The sequence below is a fragment of the Salvelinus fontinalis genome, chromosome 22, assembly GCF_029448725.1.
Source record: "Salvelinus fontinalis isolate EN_2023a chromosome 22, ASM2944872v1, whole genome shotgun sequence".
Taxonomy (NCBI): domain Eukaryota; kingdom Metazoa; phylum Chordata; class Actinopteri; order Salmoniformes; family Salmonidae; genus Salvelinus; species Salvelinus fontinalis.
This window is the reverse complement of record NC_074686.1, coordinates 7,101,766-7,121,058: the sequence shown is the minus strand read 5'-3', so window position 1 is coordinate 7,121,058 and position 19,293 is coordinate 7,101,766. Positions and strand designations below refer to the sequence as shown.

The 19,293-nt window shown below is 44.4% G+C and overlaps 1 protein-coding gene across 4 annotated transcripts in view; it reads right to left on the bottom strand.

The window, feature by feature from the left end:
* LOC129819642 (ephrin type-A receptor 7-like) overlaps positions 1-19,293 on the bottom strand; it is a 168,649-nt gene that overhangs the window by 110,285 nt on the left and 39,071 nt on the right. For all 4 annotated transcript variants that reach the window (XM_055876071.1, XM_055876072.1, XM_055876069.1 and 1 more), the window contains exon 3: positions 17,585-18,257. In XM_055876071.1, the coding sequence (XP_055732046.1) occupies positions 17,585-18,257 (673 nt within the window). The remainder of the gene's footprint in view (positions 1-17,584; positions 18,258-19,293) is intronic.

Here is a 19,293-nt window from a genome sequence, read left to right as displayed (position 1 = left end):
AAACGGGTTTGTTTTTGCCCAGGAATTTTATCGCATCACGACACGAGAAGAAAGCACGTATGGTGCAAAAGTGTTTATGCAAGGGAACAGGGGATAACGTAGAGGAGAGAGAGCGAGCGAGAGAAGCGGTGTTGTGCTCCTCTGCCGGGCCCAACGTCGGCCCATGATTCATTGCAAATGAAATGTCACCCTGGAAGGCTGTAATGTGGGGGCGGCCAGCTCCCCTGCTGCGTAATTGAATTTTACAGTCGTATAAACAACAGTCACTGAGGAGTGTGTGTGTGTGATATTAATGACGTGTGTTTATGAGCGGAGGCCTCTGATGTGCCATCAGAGAGTGTAGAGGACCCAGGGGGACAGTAGCCGAAACACAGACGGGTTTGAAACGGCAGACGTGTCACCTACTCATTCAGTGACTGCACTGACGGTCACACACACACACACACACAAACGGCCTTCACATACTCATTCACCTACTTCAGTGCCCCCATGTACACACAGCAGCTCTCCGTTCCCCTCCCGCCTAAACACACACACCAGTGGAGGCTGCTGAGGGGAGGATGGCTCATAGTAACGTCTGGAATGGAGCGGAGGGAATGGCATCAAAGCCATGAAAACCATGTGGTGGATGTATTTGAAGCCATTCCACTCACTCCGCTCCAGCCGTTACTATGATTGCGGAATCCCCAATGAAGGTGCCACCAACCTCCTGTGACACACACTGACTGAAACTATTATAACACACATTATGGTTGAGACGATAATAAGTGTCGCAATGTTTTTTCTGTGGTAAAAATGAAAATACGAAGCAGACAGAACTATGTGGTCCTTTAAAAATCTGCTGTATGTAAAATATTGTGAGCTATAGCTTGGAAAATTAATAAATATATGTGACTCTGGATGACAACATAATGATGTTTGTTTCCAGGAGCCGATCGTGGACTACAGGAAACGGAGGGCTGAACATGCCCCCATTCACATCAACGGGGCTGTGCAGAGCGGGTAGAGAGCATCAAGTCCCTGTGTCCACGTCAAAGGATCTATCACGGTCCACACACACCAACACAGTTTTGAAGAGGGCACAACATTGTTTTTTCCCCCTCAGGAGACTAAAAAGATCCTAAAAAAGTTCTACAGCTGCACCATTGAGAGCATCTTAACTGGCTGCATCACCGCTTGGTATGGCAACTGCTTGGCATTCGACCGCAAGGCACTACAGAGGGTAGCGCGTACGGCCCAGTAAATCACTAGGGGCCGAACTCCCTGCCATCCAGGACCCCTATACCAGGCGGTGTCAGAGGAAGGCCCTAAAAATGGTCAAAGACTCCAGCCCCCCAAGTCATAGACTGTTCTCTAAGCTACTGCACGGCAAACAGTACCGGGGCGCTAAGTCTGGAACCAAAAGTCTCCTGAAAAGCATCTACCCCCAAGACATTAGGCTGCTAAATAGTTAAATATCCAACCAAATAGCAACCCGGACTATCTGCATTGACCCTTTTTGCACTAGCTCTTTTTGCCACATACATTGCCTAGTCTGTAAGAACCTACATTTCCTCATACCCCTGCATATCAACTTGGTCCTGGTTCCCTATCATTGGTCATTGCGTCTTTATTCCTCAAATTATTATATATACACATTTGAAGTCGGAAGTTTACATACACTTAGGTTGGAGTCATTAAAACTAGTTATCAACCACTTCACAAATTTCTTGTTAAACTATAGTTTTGGCAAGTCGGTTAGGACATCTACTTTGTGCATGACACAATTGTTTACAGACAGATTATTTCACTTATAATTCATTGTATCACAATTCTAGTGGGTCAGAGGTTTACATACACTAAGTTGACTGTGCTTTTAAACAGCTCAGAAAATGCCATAAAATGGTGTCATGCTTTAGAATCTTCTGATAGGCTAATTGACATAATTTGAGTCAATTGGAGGTGTACCTGTGGATGTATTTCAAGCCCTACCCGCAAACTCAGTGCCCCTTTGCTTGACATCATGGGAAAAAAATCAAAAGAAATCCGCCAAGACCTCAGATTTTTTTTTTTTTGTAGACCTACACAAGTCTGGTTCATCCTTGGGAGAAATTTCCAAACGCCTGAAGGTACCACGTTCATCTGTACAAACAATAATACGCAAGTATAAACACCATGGGACCACGCAGCCATCATACCACTCAGGAAGGAGACACGTTCGGTCTCCTAGAGATGAACGTACTTTGGTGCGAAAAGTGCAAATCAATCCCAGAACAACAGCAATGGACCTTGTGAAGATGCTGAAGGAAACCGGTACAATATCGACATAACCTGAAAGGCCGCTCAGCAAGGAAGAAGCCACTGCTCAGCCATAACAAAGACAGACTACGGTTTGCAACTGCACATGGGGACAAAGATCATACCTTTGGAGAAATGTCCTCTGGTCTGATGAAACAAAAATAGAACTGTTTGGCCAAAATGATCATCGTTATGTTTGGAGGAAAAACGGAGAGGCTTTCATGCCGAAGAACACCATCCCAACTGTGAAGCATGGGGTGGCAGCATCATGTTGTGGGGGTGTTTTGCTGCAGGAGGGACTGGTTTACTTCAAAATAGATGGCATCATGGGGTAGGAAAATTATGTGGATATATTGAGGCAACATCTCAAGACATCAGTCAGGAAGTTAAAGCTTGGTCGCAAATGGGTCTTCCAAATGGACAATGACCCCAAGCATACTACCAAAGTTGTGGCAAAATGGCTTAAGGCCAACAAAGTCAAGGTATTGGAGTGGCCATCACAAAGCCCTGACCTCAATCCCATAGAAAATTTGTGGGCAGAACTGAAAAGGCGTGTGCGAGCAAGGAGGCCTACAAACCGGACTCAGTTACACCTGCTCTGTCAAGAGGAATGGGCCATTATTCACCCAACTTATTGTGGGAAGCTTTTGGAAGGCTACCCAAAACGTTTTACCCAAGTTAAACAATTTAAAAGCAATGCTACCAAATACTAATTGAGTATGTAAACTTCTGACCCACCCGGAATGTGATGAAAGAAATTAAAGCTGAAATAAATCACTCTACTATTATTCTGACATTTCACATTCTTAAAATAAAGTGGTGATCCTAACTGACCTAAGACAGAGAATTTACTGGGATTAAATGTCAGGAATTTAAAAAAAACTGAGTTTAAATGTATTTGGCTAAGGTATATGTAAACTTCTGACTGCAACTGTATGTATGTATGTATGTATGTATGTATGTATGTATGTATGTATGTATGTATGTATGTATGTATGTATGTATGTATGTATGTATGTATGTATGTATGTATGTATGTATGTATGTATGTATGTATGTATGTATGTATGTATATATATATATATATATATATATATATATATTCTTTTTTTTATTGTATTCTGCATTGTTGGGATTGACCCGTAAATAAGACTTTCACTGTTAGTCTACACCTGTTGTTCACGAAACATGTGACAATTAAAACTAGATTTGATCATTAGGGCTGTTTCCTAAAGAAGTTATATCCGCTTCGTGTTTTGAGTCCTTTCCACGATACTAACGAGTATCGTGATACTGGTATTGTCCTGGCCCTGATACGCACACACCACTTTACATCACATTGCAAATACAAGAGCTGAATTATTCATAAACACACAACCATCTATACTCTGAACCCATATGAATGAGGCAATAACCATGGCCTATAATGAGCCAACAGCCAGCTCATATCCCATCACAGGTGGCATGTGGAGGGGAACTGTGTCCCTCTAGGCAGCCCTGGGGACAGTCTTCCGACCCTAACTAACCGCTCCAGAGGACATCACCCCGTCCCCAGGTCCTTATAAACGACTCCTAAGGTCCCCACAAACCACAAATCCACCCTGGGGCTTTTTATCTCAAAGGGATTTCACCATCTGCATCTAAAGCTGGGATAGGCTGCCCAGTCCCCACAGGGAAGGCTGTTCCGGGATCAGTTTTATCCCCCAGGGTGTGTGTGTGTGTTAGGGAGCATTCAACACCTTTATCACCAGCTACAGCTCAGCAGTTTACCAGCCCGGCCCCACGGCCTGTCTGTCAGTCCGGCTGCTGCCTCGTAAAACCACCGGGGATTTATACACCACACTATAACACCGGCCAAATGAAAATGATGACACCGGGCGGAGAGAGAGGGGGGGGGCTGGTGTTTTAGAGCTGGATGAGCAGTGGTGTGTGTCTCTGTCTGAGAGTGCGGGAGGTAGGGCTGGGCGATATATCAAATGATTTAGATTCATTCAAATATGTTTTAGCATGATGTTCCAAATGTCTACCGCAAGAATCAAGGTTTTAATGTTGTTTCTTTTTTGATAGAGTTCTCTCTTTTTGGTCTTGTCTACTTTGCTACTTCTGTGCAGACACCAATCACCTCCCCATGTCACTCACAACAACAACGACGAAAGATAACTTCTTCCTCTCTGACAGCATGCAGTTTAAACTCGATATTTGCATTTGAGGTTTGGTCCAACAGAACCAGTCATATGAACAGCGAAACGCTTAGACATTATTTTACTGTAATAGACGAGAACTTCCTCTTTGTAACGATACCCTTTTATTGTCTCATCTCCCAACATAAAGAACAGAGCAAACCCTACTAAAACAAAAAAGTATCAATGAACATGATTGTGGGAAATTAATGCTCAGTTTATGTTTATGCATTGCGCTAGCAGCATTTTAACTAGCACATGAGTCTGTGGCTTTCTAGTCTGTGTTTTATAAATGTGCAATGAGCATAAAATGACACACAAAAAAAACAGGAATTGGCAACTATTTCTCATTCTGAGAAATAAGCATCCTCTTATCTAGGTAAACCACTTGATTTCAATCTTAAAGTGAACAGGCTGTTGTTCAAACAGTTGGAGGCGGATAGAACTGTTAGGAACACACCCTCCTATCTTGTTAACAAGCAAATAGGTCGAAGTTGGCTAGACTTGAAATATAAAGATTAACTGGCTACTCACTTGCACGTGGGCTTGTGCTTGAGAGATTGTTTATGAGACCTGTGTTCATTTTCTATAATGTCTGCAAGTGGATGTGCATTGTGTATGGTTCTGGTTAAATTTGTAACAAAATAAATAATGAATTTTCATAAAACAGACCGGAAAGCCAGATCAGTGATTACAAAAATGCAGGTTAAACTATTTGAATAAAATAACTCAATTATTAGTGGGTCTTATGGTTGTGGAAGGCTTATAACCTAGCCCAGGTATAATTTTACTTGCAGTGTACTGACCTTTAAAGCTTAAAAAATTATCAAGATATATATTGTGAATCGCCCATAAATTAGATTTTTGATTTTTAGAAGGAGGGACTGTAAATGAAGTGAAGGCATAAAGCCTGTCAGTGCGTATATGTGTTGGGACTGTAATGTCTAAATTCATGTCTGTCATGAGGGGCGGCCGGTAGCCTAGTGGTTAGAGCATTGGACCAGTAACCGAAAGGTTGCTAGATCAAATCCCAGAGCTGACAAGGTAAAAATCTGTCGTTCTGCCCCTGAACAAGGCAGTTAAACCCACCGTCATTGTAGGCCGTCATTGTAAATAAGAATTTGTTCTTAACTGACTTGCCTAGTTAAATAAAGGTTTGATTAAAAATTAATGTAAAAAAAAAATCTGTGTACGTGTGGATTTAGAGTGGTAACAATGGTTAAGTGAATGAATGAATGTTTGACAGGCAGAAGCTACTCTGGTTACATGTCTGGGAGTCCTTGTGTTTTTCAAAGTGAAATGACAAACCGAGTTCATCACTGTGTGTAGGTGTGTGTGTCCCTGGCACAGCAGGAGCGACAGTGTGTGTCCGACTCCCCCCGCTGACTATGACCTTCCCTCCGAGCAGGGTGTTCTCTCTACTACCCCCCCCCCCCCTCTATACTTCTACAGTAGTTCTCTATTTCTCTGAGGGACACTGGGGTTCCTTGATCTTGGGAGAAGAGTGTTGAGTTCATGAACACTCCCTCCATCTATCCGTCACCCAGCCAGGAACTAGTTCAAACACTGACATACAGAGAAGGACAAGAGGGGCCTAGAAACCCATTCCCAGATCCACTGAGGCACACACCCGGTCCAATATGATGGATGATGAGTGTAAATAACTCATTCAACAGTAGATTTACACTAACGGATAACAGGTATTTGGTGTCAGCCTCCACAACAGTGAACGGGGATGAACAAAGAAAGAAAGGGTTTCATACATTTGCATGTGTGAGTGTGTGAGGATGTTCCCCATGCTCTGCTAAGCCATTGGAGAGAAAATGTGCATTTTAGCATGCACACACACACACACACACAACCCCACCACACAGCCCCCCCACCACACAGAACCCCCACCACACAGAACCCCCACCACACATACACTTGACTTACCTCATTCCCTCTCGAGGCTAGCTGAATCAGACTGTGTGAGACTAGGAGGCCAGGGGCTCTGAGGGGACATTGATAGTGTACACTCTGTAGGGAGGGAGGAGACATTTAACACCCCCTCCTGGCTGTGTATGCCCCTCTAGCCCCCCCAAGGGAGGTGACCTTCAGGGACCGGCTGCTGACTGGAGTCAACACCAGACACATGGGGCATCAGGGGAAGGAGAGGGAAGATAAAGAAAGGCAGGGGGTTAAAAGGAGTGGTAGTGGCAAAGAGAACAGGGGAAGACGGGAGAGGGAAACAAAGTGAGGGAGAGGAGGGAAAAAGGGGGAGAACTTAGAAGAGGAAAAGAGGAGCATGAGAAAGAGAGGATAAAAGAAAGAGACAAAAGAGGAGAAAGACTTGAGCAGAGAGGGTTGCTCTCGCCTATCACATTGATAGTATAGCACCTAAGGTGTTCAGCATCTCCCTCTCCTTCCCTCCATCTCTCTCTCAGTGTGACAGTGGACCCACATTAACCCTAGGGCTTGGCAGCAGCGCCATATACCACACTGCACTGGAAATATCACTGATAACATTCCCTTCGGTGTGTCAATCACGTGTGTGCGTGTGTGTGTGACAAATAGACAGAAACAGATGGAGTGAGTTAAGGACAGATTGTGAATGTGAGTCAGAGTGTGGAAGGAAGCCAGAGTCTGTGCACGCACATGTGCCATTGTGTTTGTGCGTATGTGTGTAATATGCATGTGTGTATCGGTGCCATCTTTTTGTATGTGTGCGAGTTGTCCATCTCGGTGTGTGTGTGTGAGTGAGTATATGTGTGCGTGAACATAGGAGAGACGCAGGTGTCTGTGGAAATGTCATCCATTTTCTTTGGGGTGGGGTTGGGTGACAAATGACAACAAAATGAGGCGTCAGAGCGGTGCCAGGGCAAGCTGGCAGAGCAGCCTTCCTATACAATGGGGCTGAGAGAGAAACCCCACTGCAGGCTAGCAGAGCTGTGAATACAGAGACCCAGACGTAGTCTGGCAGCACACTCACAGATACATCACACACACACACACACACACACACACACACACACACACACACACACACACACACACACACACACACACACACACACACACACACACACACACACACACACACACACACACACACTTCAATACTTCCAGTCTCTATTGGTGGTTAGTTAGAAGCAGGAGTGCCAGGTTAACACAACGGGATTGATATTACACAGACAGGCTGTTAGGAGTTATATCCAATCTGATTCTAGACCAGTTTTAACCAACTGATATTGTTGCATCAGGACAGCTAAGGTGACCCTGGGTCAGTCAGTAGTCATCCTCAGCTCACCTCTCGCTGCGGTGCGTGGAAGGGTTGTGTGTGGCGTGTTGGACCCACGGTTCTCATGACAACGTGCTCAAAGAGTCTAGCCCCTTTCTTCATACCCCTATCCCCTTCATCTCCTCTTCCTCCCGGGTGAAGGAAGGCAAAGGAGGGTATGTGCCAAGCCATTTCAAGGCCCTCGGTGTGTGCGTGCGTGCGTTAGCGGCGAGCCGTCTCGATGGCCTGGCTAAATAAATACATCAGATGCTTGAGTAAGAAGCGTGGGTTTGTCTCCCGCCAGAGCGTGAATTATTGAAACTGAGTGCAGAGAGACAGTGAACATTAGTGGGCGTGAGGTAGGGAGGGAGGGCTCCACCCGCCTCCGCTTTCCAACAGATGGGCGAGGGTGGCACCACGCCAGGGGAGGACCAGAGAGAGAAAGAGCGATGGGGTTGGGAAAAATGCGAGAGAAACGTGGTGAAAGAGATGGAGAGAGAGCAGAGAAAGTGCCCAAGAGAGCGAGAGAGGTAAAGCGAGGACAAGTAGGCGAGGGAGTGACAGAGGGCCAGAGCTATAAAACATACTTCCACTCTCCAGTGCCAGCCCACAACGGTGTCTCTGGCCTCCCAAAACGTACGCCCGTTAACCTGACTCACCCTGTCTCACTCTGCCTTACGGACCCAACAGCAGAGAGGCGAAGGAGTAAAGAGGGTGGGGCTAAGAGTGAGTGGGACCAGTGGAGAGGAAAGAGGGGATGTGAGAGAGGGACTAGGAGAGATGGGACAGGGAAGAGGAGATAGAGATACCCAAGAGGGAGGATGAAGGAGGTACAGTATGAGAGCGGGACTAGGAGAGATGGGACAGGGAAGAGGAGATAGAGATACCCAAGAGGGAGGATGAAGGAGGTACCGTATGAGAGAAGGACTAGGAGAGATGGGACAGGGAAGAGGAGATAGATACCCCAGAGGGAGGATACAGGAGGTACAGTATGAGAGCGGGACTAGGAGAGACGGGACAGGGAAGAGGAGATAGAGATACCCAAGAGGGAGGATGCAGGAGGTACAGTATGAGAGAGGACCAGGACAGAGGTGTTTGAGGAAGTCAGCTTAGGGAGTACTCTAGGGAATGTGAGTGTGTAAGTGGATACGCCTCAAGCTGGACAGCAGAGTATATGAAACAGAGATAATGACAAGAGAAGCTGCTTCAGGCATCGTCTCTGTAATTATAGACAAGTCAGTTACTGTACACCAGCTAGTCTTAATTAACACAAGAAACCCACAAACAAGCACACACAGTCGCGCACGCAACGACTAGCACACACGCGCTAGTACACGGAGCGCCGCACTTTTGAGGTGAAATATGAATAATTGATTGTGTTTCAGAGCACCACACACATATGCACACTCTCACGTGCCGTGGCAAACTACATGGTGAGGGAGGGAGGACCTTACGCAGTAAGCTTAGACACGTGCCTTCCCTTCCCTGGAGACCGGGGCTGTATCTCAAACCGACCACTTTGAGCACTTCGAGCATTCGATCCCTCAATATGCGCGTTCACCTGTCATTGCAAACACTAGTTGTCGAGTCATCGAGCGCTCCACTGTGCCCTTCAGAAGCCTCTTTATCGAGTGGGCATCCTATGCCGAGTCGGCGCCCTTGGAAGCAACTTCTTCCCATGAATATTAGCATGTTATCTGGCAACAACAGTCATTACTATGTCACCCTCAAATACAGTCTGAATGAATCAAGAAATCCATAATTCATTTTGAAGTTTAATTTCGAGATCTTAGTCGCACAATTTGACATATAGCTAAGGAGTTTAGTGTATTTCTGAAGTTTGATCATGTACACAAAAACCTGTCCTTGCTAGCTAAGCCTGAGCCAGTCACGTCATACGAAATGAAAGCTAGCCAACTAGCTAGTGCACCACTAAATGCAATGCTCCTTCCATAAGCAAGCTAGCCTGCTACTGTAGTATCATTTTATCACAATTAATACGTTTTAATGAAGCACCAAAACAACCTGGTCTGTCCGTACAGCAGTACTGCTGCGCTGTGCGTTTAGCTGACCCAACGTTACGATTTGTGCTTTGGAAACACGCTGAAGTACCGACTGCCTGCTGCGAACATGTCTACAACTTCATCAGCAAGCTGTCAAACTATTGTAAATAAGTGACGAGTTATATGCTGTTTATCAGTGCAGTGCCCAACATCCTTAACTAGCGCTAGCAAAAATTCCATCCCAGTGTTTGTCATTGAAATTAGCTACAACAAGCTAAAACCAGCTGATGAAATCACTGGCAACCAATATACTTGCACATACACTGCTCAAAAAAATAAAGGGAACACTTAAACAACACAATGTAACTCCAAGTCAATCACACTTGTGAAATCAAACTGTCCACTTAGGAAGCAACACTGATTGACAATACATTTCACATGCTGTTGTGCAAATGGAATAGACAAAAGGTGGAAATTAAAGGCAATTAGCAAGACACCCTCAATAAAGGAGTGATTCTGCAGGTGGTGACCACAGACCACTTCTCAGTTCCTATGCTTCCTGGCTGATGTTTTGGTCACTTTTGAATGCTGGCGGTGCTCTCACTCTAGTGGTAGCATGAGACGGAGTCTACAACCCACACAAGTGGCTCAGGTAGTGCAGCTCATACAGGATGGCACATCAATGCGAGCTGTGGCAAGAAGGTTTGCTGTGTCTGTCAGCGTAGTGTCCAGAGCATGGAGGCGCTACCAGGAGTCAGGCCAGTACATCAGGAGACGTGGAGGAGGCCGTAGGAGGGCAACAACCCAGCAGCAGGACCGCTACCTCCGCCTTTGAGCAGGAGGAGCACTGCCAGAGCCTTGCAAAATGACCTCAAGCAGGCCACAAATGTGGAGTTACTTGGAGTTGGAGTTACATTGTGTTGTTTAAGTGTTCCCTTTATTTTTTTGAGCAGTGTATTTTATCTAGGAGTAGGAGTCACTGTCTATTGGAGTATACGTCTGTGTTTTCCCCCAGGTCCCCAGTACCCATCTTCCATAGCAAGTGAGCCATGCTATAAGACAGGTTGAGGAAGACGATGCTCGTGAATGGATTTAGAATTGTAACCAACCGGCGATCTTATGTAGCAACAGTAAAAATAAACATCTTTTTTTTTTTTTTACATTGGATAAAAGTAGAGACTCAGAGCTAGAAAATAGTATATCATACACTACAGTTGAGGAACCATGAGAAAGGAATTCTGCTTTAAAGTTGATAAACTTGTAACCTCACTTTTGAGAAAATGGCCCTTGAATGTTTTGGTAAACCTACTGGAAAGCTCTTCTTTGTCTACACCCATTCAGTATTGTTGACACCCTCTAAAGCCTTATCCCCACCCATCTCTTTAAGGATTCACATGTGAGGCCATGTACTAAACAACCAAATATTAAAACTAAAGGCTGGTTTATACTACGGGTTAGGGATGCATGATATATTTGTGAACATAACGGAATTGGCCGATATTACTAAAAATGCCAACATCGGTATCGGCCAGATGTCTAGTTTAACGCTGATGTTAAAAAACAATGTCAAAGCTACCGCGAATACCTATATAACGTAGGTACATGACGTAATGACGCCAAGTAAATTATTGCGCTACGCGTGAAACACAGCATTGCGAACACAGCCCACAATGTCTGCTGTGTGGATCGAGCAGTCAACAAGTCGAGCAGTCATTTGAAAGAGTAAGAACATTTCAGCGAGACAACGCAAAGGAAAAATCCATTAAAGCCAAGATAATGGAATTCCTTTCCCTTGTCGTGGGTGATGTTGGCTTTCGCCGACTGGTCGAGCACCAGTACAACGTACCAAGTGCGCTATTTTTCAGCTGTTGCCCTACCGGAGTTACACAGTAATAGCGTCACTGCTATTAGCTTCACGACATGCATACTATGGAACGCCGTTTGGGTCTTTGCGTGTCAAAAAAGATACAGTAGCACTGTCTTAACTGTACAAAAAAAGTCTGCAAACAAGCAAACACCGGCCACGAACGTTGTGTTTACAATATCGCGTTGGTAATAAAGTATAATTTGCTCGAACACAACTTCTGGGCTATCTAGCTTTAGCTTGGTACCTAGCTAGCACCAATACAACCAGCCTGAAAACAATGACCAGTAGAAACTGCAGTCATTTTCATTATTCTTAGCAATGATTTAGGAATTCTTGTGAGTAAGTTGCCACTTGTTGTTCGCCTATTGAAATTGAACTTCAGTTCATGAAAATAAATAGCTAGCCAGCTACTTAACCCTGTTGCCCAAAGCTAACGTTATAAGCAGCCAGCTAGCTTCATTTGGTTAGTGAGGCTTGACCGGACCCGTTTATGTGTTGTGAAGCTAGCCACAATAAGGATTAGGCACAATAGTGGAATTTGCCGTTTGCCTTCTAAATAAAAGTATGTATGTAATTGGCAGTGATGTAAATGAATACAAATAGTAGAATTATGCCATAATTTTATTTAAGGCTAACCGCCAAGTCCACTATTGTGGATAATCCTTATTGTGGCTAGCTTCACATAGATGGGTCCGACCACCATTAACCAAATAAGAACTGTCTTATAAATTTGGGTTCTTTTCGATGATGACACCTAGCTATATAGTTAGCTAGCTAACTATAGCTATTGAAACCGATTATGTTGTTTTGTTATGTTTTTGGGGAAGAACATTGTTTGCATCCGATGGCTAGCTAGCATTTTTTTTATGACCAGCGCTGTAGGTGCACAAGACAACTTCACCAGCATCATAACATACGTATTAATGAATCGTTGTGACATATGAAATACGAGTGATAGAGTAATAACTATGTAAAAAATGTATGAACGCATTAAATTATTATGTGACGTGCAGTCATATTCAAGTCCTGATTGGTTAAAACCTGTCTAGGACAGGGGTTCCTCTAGCGCCACTCCTCCCACATTCCAATGAAAAGGCAGAGTGCGAAATTCAAAAAATATTTTTTTAGAAATATTTAACTTTCACACATTAACAAGTCCAATACAGCAAATGAAAGATACACATCTTGTGATTCCAGTCAACATGTCCGATTTTTAAAATGTTTTACCGCGAAAACACCACATATATTTATGTTAGCTCACCACCAAATACAAAAAAGCACAGACATTTTTCACAGCAGAGGTAGCTTGCACATAACCAACCAAACTAACCAAGAACCAACCAAACTAACCAAGAAACAACTTCATCAGATGACAGTCTTATAACATGTTATACAATAAATCTATGTTTTGTTCGAAAAATGTGCATATTTGAGGTATAAATCAGTTTTACATTGCAGCTACCATCACAGCTACCATCAGAAATAGCACCGAAGCAGCCAGAGTAATTATAGAGACCAACGTGAAATCCCTAAATACTCATCATAAAAAATTTCTGAAAAATACATGGTGTATAGGAAATGATAGATACACTAGTTCTTAATACATTTGTCAGTTATTTTAGAATGGCCTTTTTCCCTCCGAATTAGCAAGCAAAACTAGCCAAGTGGCGCTAAGCTGTCCATCGTCACCAAACGCAAAGAACGCAACACGCCTAAACTCCCGAAATAAATTCAATAATCGGATAAAACTATATTGAAAAAACATACTTTACGATGATATTATCACATTTATCAAATAAATTTAAAGCCGGAGATATAAGACGTCTATAACGAATGCTTTTCAGAAGTCAATACTGGTGACCTTTATGCGCTTCCTGAACAAAGGAATTCTGAGGTCATGTCATTTCAAGCTCTCTCTTTTGACCATAGAAATACCTAGAAACCCCATTTCACCTCTCACAGCCTATTGACATCTAGTGGAAGGCGTATGAAATCCATGTATAGTCATACATTTCAAGCAAATTGATAGGGAGGCCCTGGAACAGAGCCCCGATTTCAGATTTTTCACTTTCTGACAGGAAGTTTGCTGCAAAATGAGTTCTGTTTTACTCACAGATATAATTCAAACGGTTTTAGAAACTTGAGTGTTTTCTATCCAATAGTAACAATAATATGCATATTGTACGAGCAAGAATAGAGTACGAGGCCGTTTAAATTGTGCACGATTTTTCCCCAAAGTGAAAATAGCGCCCTCTATCCTCAACAGGTTTAACAAGCTTATTTGAAACATCAAATAATGTTATTTGACACGTCAAAGACCCAAACGGCGTTCCATAAAAATCTTGGTTGAGAATGAAATGACTGAACAAATGAGCAACGAAACAGCACAGCAAGTAAGTGAAATAAATAGGTTTTGATTATGTTTTATTGGTAATGGGGACATACGTAAATGCCAACAAAATAACTTTATTTAACTAGGCAAGTCAGTTAAGAACAAATTCTTATTTAAAAATGACGGCCCGGACAACGCTGGGCCAATTGTGTGCCGCCCTATGGGACTCCCAATCACGGCCGGATGTGATTCAGTCTGGATTCGAACCAGGGACGGTAGTGATGCCTCTTGCACTGAGATGCAGTGCCTTAGACCGCTGTGTCTATGTGTGTATGTTAACTATTTAATTGTACTAGAATGCTTAAAAGGCCGCTCAAATTTGATATATCGGTTATCGTTATTTATTTATTTTGGCAAGGAAAATATCGGGTATCGGTATTGGCGTGTGTTTGTGAATTTTATCTGGAGTGCCAGAGTGCGCTCTGGGTGTTTGTAACCGCAGAGCGTTGTCAGATTGTCTGTGCGTAAATTCAGAGCGTTTCGCTCTCGGAGCGCACACTGGATGCTCTGGCCGAAGAGTAGGGTTGATCCGAGCATTCCGACCTAACAACAGTAGTCAAGCACACCAGTTAACTGGCTAATGTTGGCTAGCTTGCTAGCTACTTCCAGACAAATGAGAGAACAGCTCACTCTGACAATTTTTCTCGCCCTGGCAGAGCTGATTAGGCTGTTTTTATGTTATCCAGAGCGTTGTTGACTGCAACTGTGCTGCTGGCAACAATTTAGTTACGCTTTTTTGCCAACGTTTACGGACACCGGCCATATTCAACGGGTGTTGAGCGTTCGTAAATTTGTCCGTTATTCTGCGCTCTGGGACACTCAGAGCAAATTTACCAGCTACTTCTATCAACAGTTGTCGCAGTGACATCATAAACATTCTATTGAAATGGTTACTTGCATAGTGGAGTCTTGTTTAGACATGAACCATAATCCCAAATCATAACATTACCACCCTGCATGAATCTGCAGGTAGCAATGTTAGCTAGCTAACATTAGGCTATAACTAGCAATGCAAATGGCTCTGAGATACAAATAATACAACTACCCAGATCATACATGTAACGTTAGCTAGCGAGCCAGCCAGCTATTGTTAGTTAGCTAACAGTACACTAACTTGACTTTGACCAAATTCGAAACGTGTAATATCTGAAAATGTAGCTAGCTAGAACATCTTACCAGTATACATGGATGGACTCTTCTCCCTCTCAGTCACGGATGCCATGGTTGCCCTTAGTTTGAATATGTAAACAGGTGTTTTATACAACAGCCTTCTGTGTGTTCTCTTTTCGACTCTGCATATTTGAAATCAAACGGCAGAATTTTCTCCATCTCCTTAGCTATCATACTCAAAACTCGGTCCTCCAGTAAGTGGAGAGCAACACTTATTCAGTTCTACTACGTAATATCTTTCAAAAAGGCCACGTTAGAAAGGATTAACTACACATACTAGCCAGCACATGTTATATACAGAAGCCTGCTACATGGCAGACCATTTCAAACTCATCTCTCGGCATGTCCAGCCCATCCATTGTCTCAGCCAATCATGGCTAACAGGAAGGTTGCTGACTTTTTCTGTGGCTAAACCAACTAGGCTCGTAATTTAATAATTGTATTCGTATTTACACATGGCATACAAGTTTGTTATTAAGTCACATGAAAGTCCACATGTTCCAGAAGGCATTTCTGCCCAAAAACATTTACCTTTAAATAGCTTGCCTAGTTTCCTGAAACTAGCCCCAATTTTGGAATATTGATAAATGGCAGTTGGGACGTCAAGTGCACATCTTCTCAGTGCTCATTTTGGCCAAAAACATTTGCAGACTCAAGTGATCACTATCAAACACAACAGCAAGTGGCCACTTGATAAAGGGCTCAGGGGCCTAGTGTTTGGTTTGACATTCAGCCCAGCTCTACTGTTCACTACATTACATTACTCCCTCCTTCTCCCTTACACACAACAACACAGACAAAGGAAACAAAGTGTGTGTGCGTGCGACAGACTGTGTGTGTGTGTGTGTAGGTACGTGTCATGCCCTTCCCTCTCACACACAAAACCCCATCTTTCTTTCTCTCCTTCTACACGCACGGGCACACACACCTAATCACAGGCGGGCGTGCAGCAGCTCTAGCCAGTGTATCAGCTCTGCACTGCTCCACAGAACACGGTCTCTCTCTTTACACCCTATCAGTACCTCCTCAGGCCTCTACTCAATACTACTGAGCGGCGCGCACACTAGGAAACACAATTACTCCTAAATCTAAATAAGATACAGGACACACAAGAGAAAGTACTCAAATACACTGTCGAAAAACATTTAAAAATCAGTAAGCAAAAAAGCCTCTCATATAGAACGTCTATCTAGAAACACCTTTTGCCACTCCCTACCCCACGCACACCGTATTGGGTGTGTAAAATGAAATACTAGAATAGGCTGCTGTGTGTGTGCTCACGCATGTGTGTGTGTGTATGCAGATGCGTGTGGAATCCGAGCCTAATTCCTCAGTTTAGTGGAGCGTTATGGCTGATCAATAATGCTTGTGCTGTATGGCCTGTGGGAGTGGGAGAGTGCTTGGGCAGTGCTGGCCGTGCATATTCACGCCATTAACACTGAATAGAGCAGTACTCCACTGGGGCTGCCACTGATGGGCAATGACAGGGCCAATCTCCCACTAGAGTCCCAATGAGGCTAGAGCGCTCTCTCTACCAATATGCCATCTCCTCTCTCTCGCTATTATCGCTCTCTGCCTCTCTCTCTCTGGGTTTCTGTTAGCTGTTGGTCTCTCTCACATCCTCTATTACTCACTCAAAACTCCCTGTAACACACACAGTCACAAATCATGCATAACTTCCTGGAACAGGTATTAAGCTCACACATTCACAAGCACTTATACTGTATATTCTACCAGGAAAGTCCAAGCAAGTCAGCCCAGAGGGACTCTTCTCATTAAAGCAGTATCACTTTATTCTCAGTGTCTCACTCTCTCTCGCCCAGTTTCTCTCGCACAGTCTCTCTCGCACATTTTCAAAAAGACACAAGATGGGCTGCGAAAGCTGATGGCAGACACCAGTCGCTCTCTCTGCTATGACCGTCTGAACCACTGGCTGTGAGGATGAGCCAGAATCTCTAGTCCTGCGTCAGAGCACTCACAGCCTTAACACTGGCCCAAGGGTGTGTGTGGGTGTGTGTATATTTTAGTTGGCCATGAACTGCCCACGTGCCACATCCTTAACACAGCATTTCACTACAGTCATCAATATTACAAATGCTGTCTTGTTGAATACAATGACTACCTGAGGACAGTGCAGTGCCTGACTCATCCTATTCATAAAATCGTTTCACCCACTTCCCTTCACAATGTAAGACTGTTGTCTGCCTCAAACATGATTACAGGTTGTCGATGAAATGTCTCCAACAGCCAGACAGAACTGCTTGAGGTCAAAAACAGAACATTTCTGCACGGTGATTACAAAAAAACCAAAGTCCCCTGCCCCGCATTTGTTTCCACCCTCCATACATCCTTCACTCTTTTCTTCTCTCGTTCCCTCACTCACTTTACATAACTCCTTCCTTCCATCCATCCCTCCTTCCCGCTTTTTTTTATTACCTTCACAGCTGCTGTGACCCTCCTCGTAACCCGCTGAACAGCTGCACTTCCCGATGGGCACCAGCCACTCCCCCTCGGCGCTGCAGTGCATCCTGGGAGGGCTGTCCGAGTCCACCTCAGAGTTGTTGACACAGGCTCCCCTGACTTCCACGAGTGTGGCGAACGCTGCTTCCGCAACCGTATCAGAAAACACAGCCAGGTTCTGCACCGTGGCCAGGCAGCGCTTGTAGTACACCCGCACCGCCACCAAGGCCACGCACGCCCCCACATCCTGGAACGCCAAGTGGAACCCTTTCCGGTTCAGGTGTCCGATCTCCCGCACCTCCGTGTTGAGCTTCATCTTCCTCTCGCCCAGGTCGCCCTGCGTGAAGCTCTCGTCGGCGGCGATGGTGTCAATCTTGGTGTAGCGTTCCTCGCGGGTCACCCGGCCCAGGTCTTTGTCCGACTCCACGTAGAGCAGGTTGAAGGTCTCCTTGCAGGTGCCCGCCACGCCCGGGATGCTGTTGCAGTCGCGCAGCGTGAACTGCAGCTCCACGAAGATGCGCTGGCCGCCGCGCCGCGCCACCCAGCCCGTCTGCAGCCAGTTGTTCTGCAGCGCCGGCTCCATCACGTTACACACCTGGTAGGTCCTGATGGGCTTGTACTTCTCATCCACGCCACTGATCTCCTCCCACTGGGGAGATGGTGAGGAAAGGGATAGAGGGATGAGAGAGGAAGAGGAAGAGATATTTAGAGAGGGTGAGAGATAAAGGGGGATTGAGGAGCAAGAAGAAAAAAAAAGGAAAAAAAGAGACTGACAGAGACAGAAATATATACAGTTGAAGTCGGAAGTTTACATACACTTATGTTGGAGTCATTAAAACTCGTTTTTCAACCACTCCACAAATTTCTTGTTAACAAACTATAGTTTTGGCAAGTTGGTTGTGCATGACACAAGTACGTTTTCCAACAATTGTTTACAGACAGATTATTTCACTTAAAATTCACTATCAGAATTCCCGTGGGTCAGAAGTTTACATACACTAATTTGACTGTGCCTTTAAACAGCTTGGAAAATTCCAGAAAATTATGTAATGGCTTTAGAAACTTCTGATAGGCTAATTGACATCATTTGAGTCAATTGGAGGTGTATCTGTGGATGTATTTCAAGGCCTACCTTCAAACTCAGTGCCTCTTTGCTTGACATCATGGGAAAATCAAAAGAATTCCGCCAAGACCTCAGAAAAAAATTGTAGACCTTCACAAATCTGGTTCATCCTTGGGAGCAATTTACAAACCCCTGAAGGTACCACGTTTATCTGTACAAACAATAGTACGCAAGTATAAACACCATGGGACCACGCAGCCGTCATACCACTCAGGAAGGAGACGCATTCTGTCTCCTAGAGATGAACGTACTTTGGTGCGAAAAGTGCAAATCAATCCCAGAACAACAGCAAAGGACCTTGTGAAGATGCTGGAGGAAACCGGTACTAAAGTATCCATATCCACAGTAAAATAAGTCCTATATCGACATAATCTGAAAGGCCGCTCAGCAAGGAAGAAGCCACTGCTCCAAAACCGCCATAAAAAAGCCAGACTACGGTTCGCAACTGCACATGGGGACAAAGATCGTACCTTTTGGAGAAATGTCATCTGGTCTGATGAAACAAAAATAGAACTGTTTGTCCATAATGACCATCATTATGTTTGGAGGAAAAAGGGGGAAG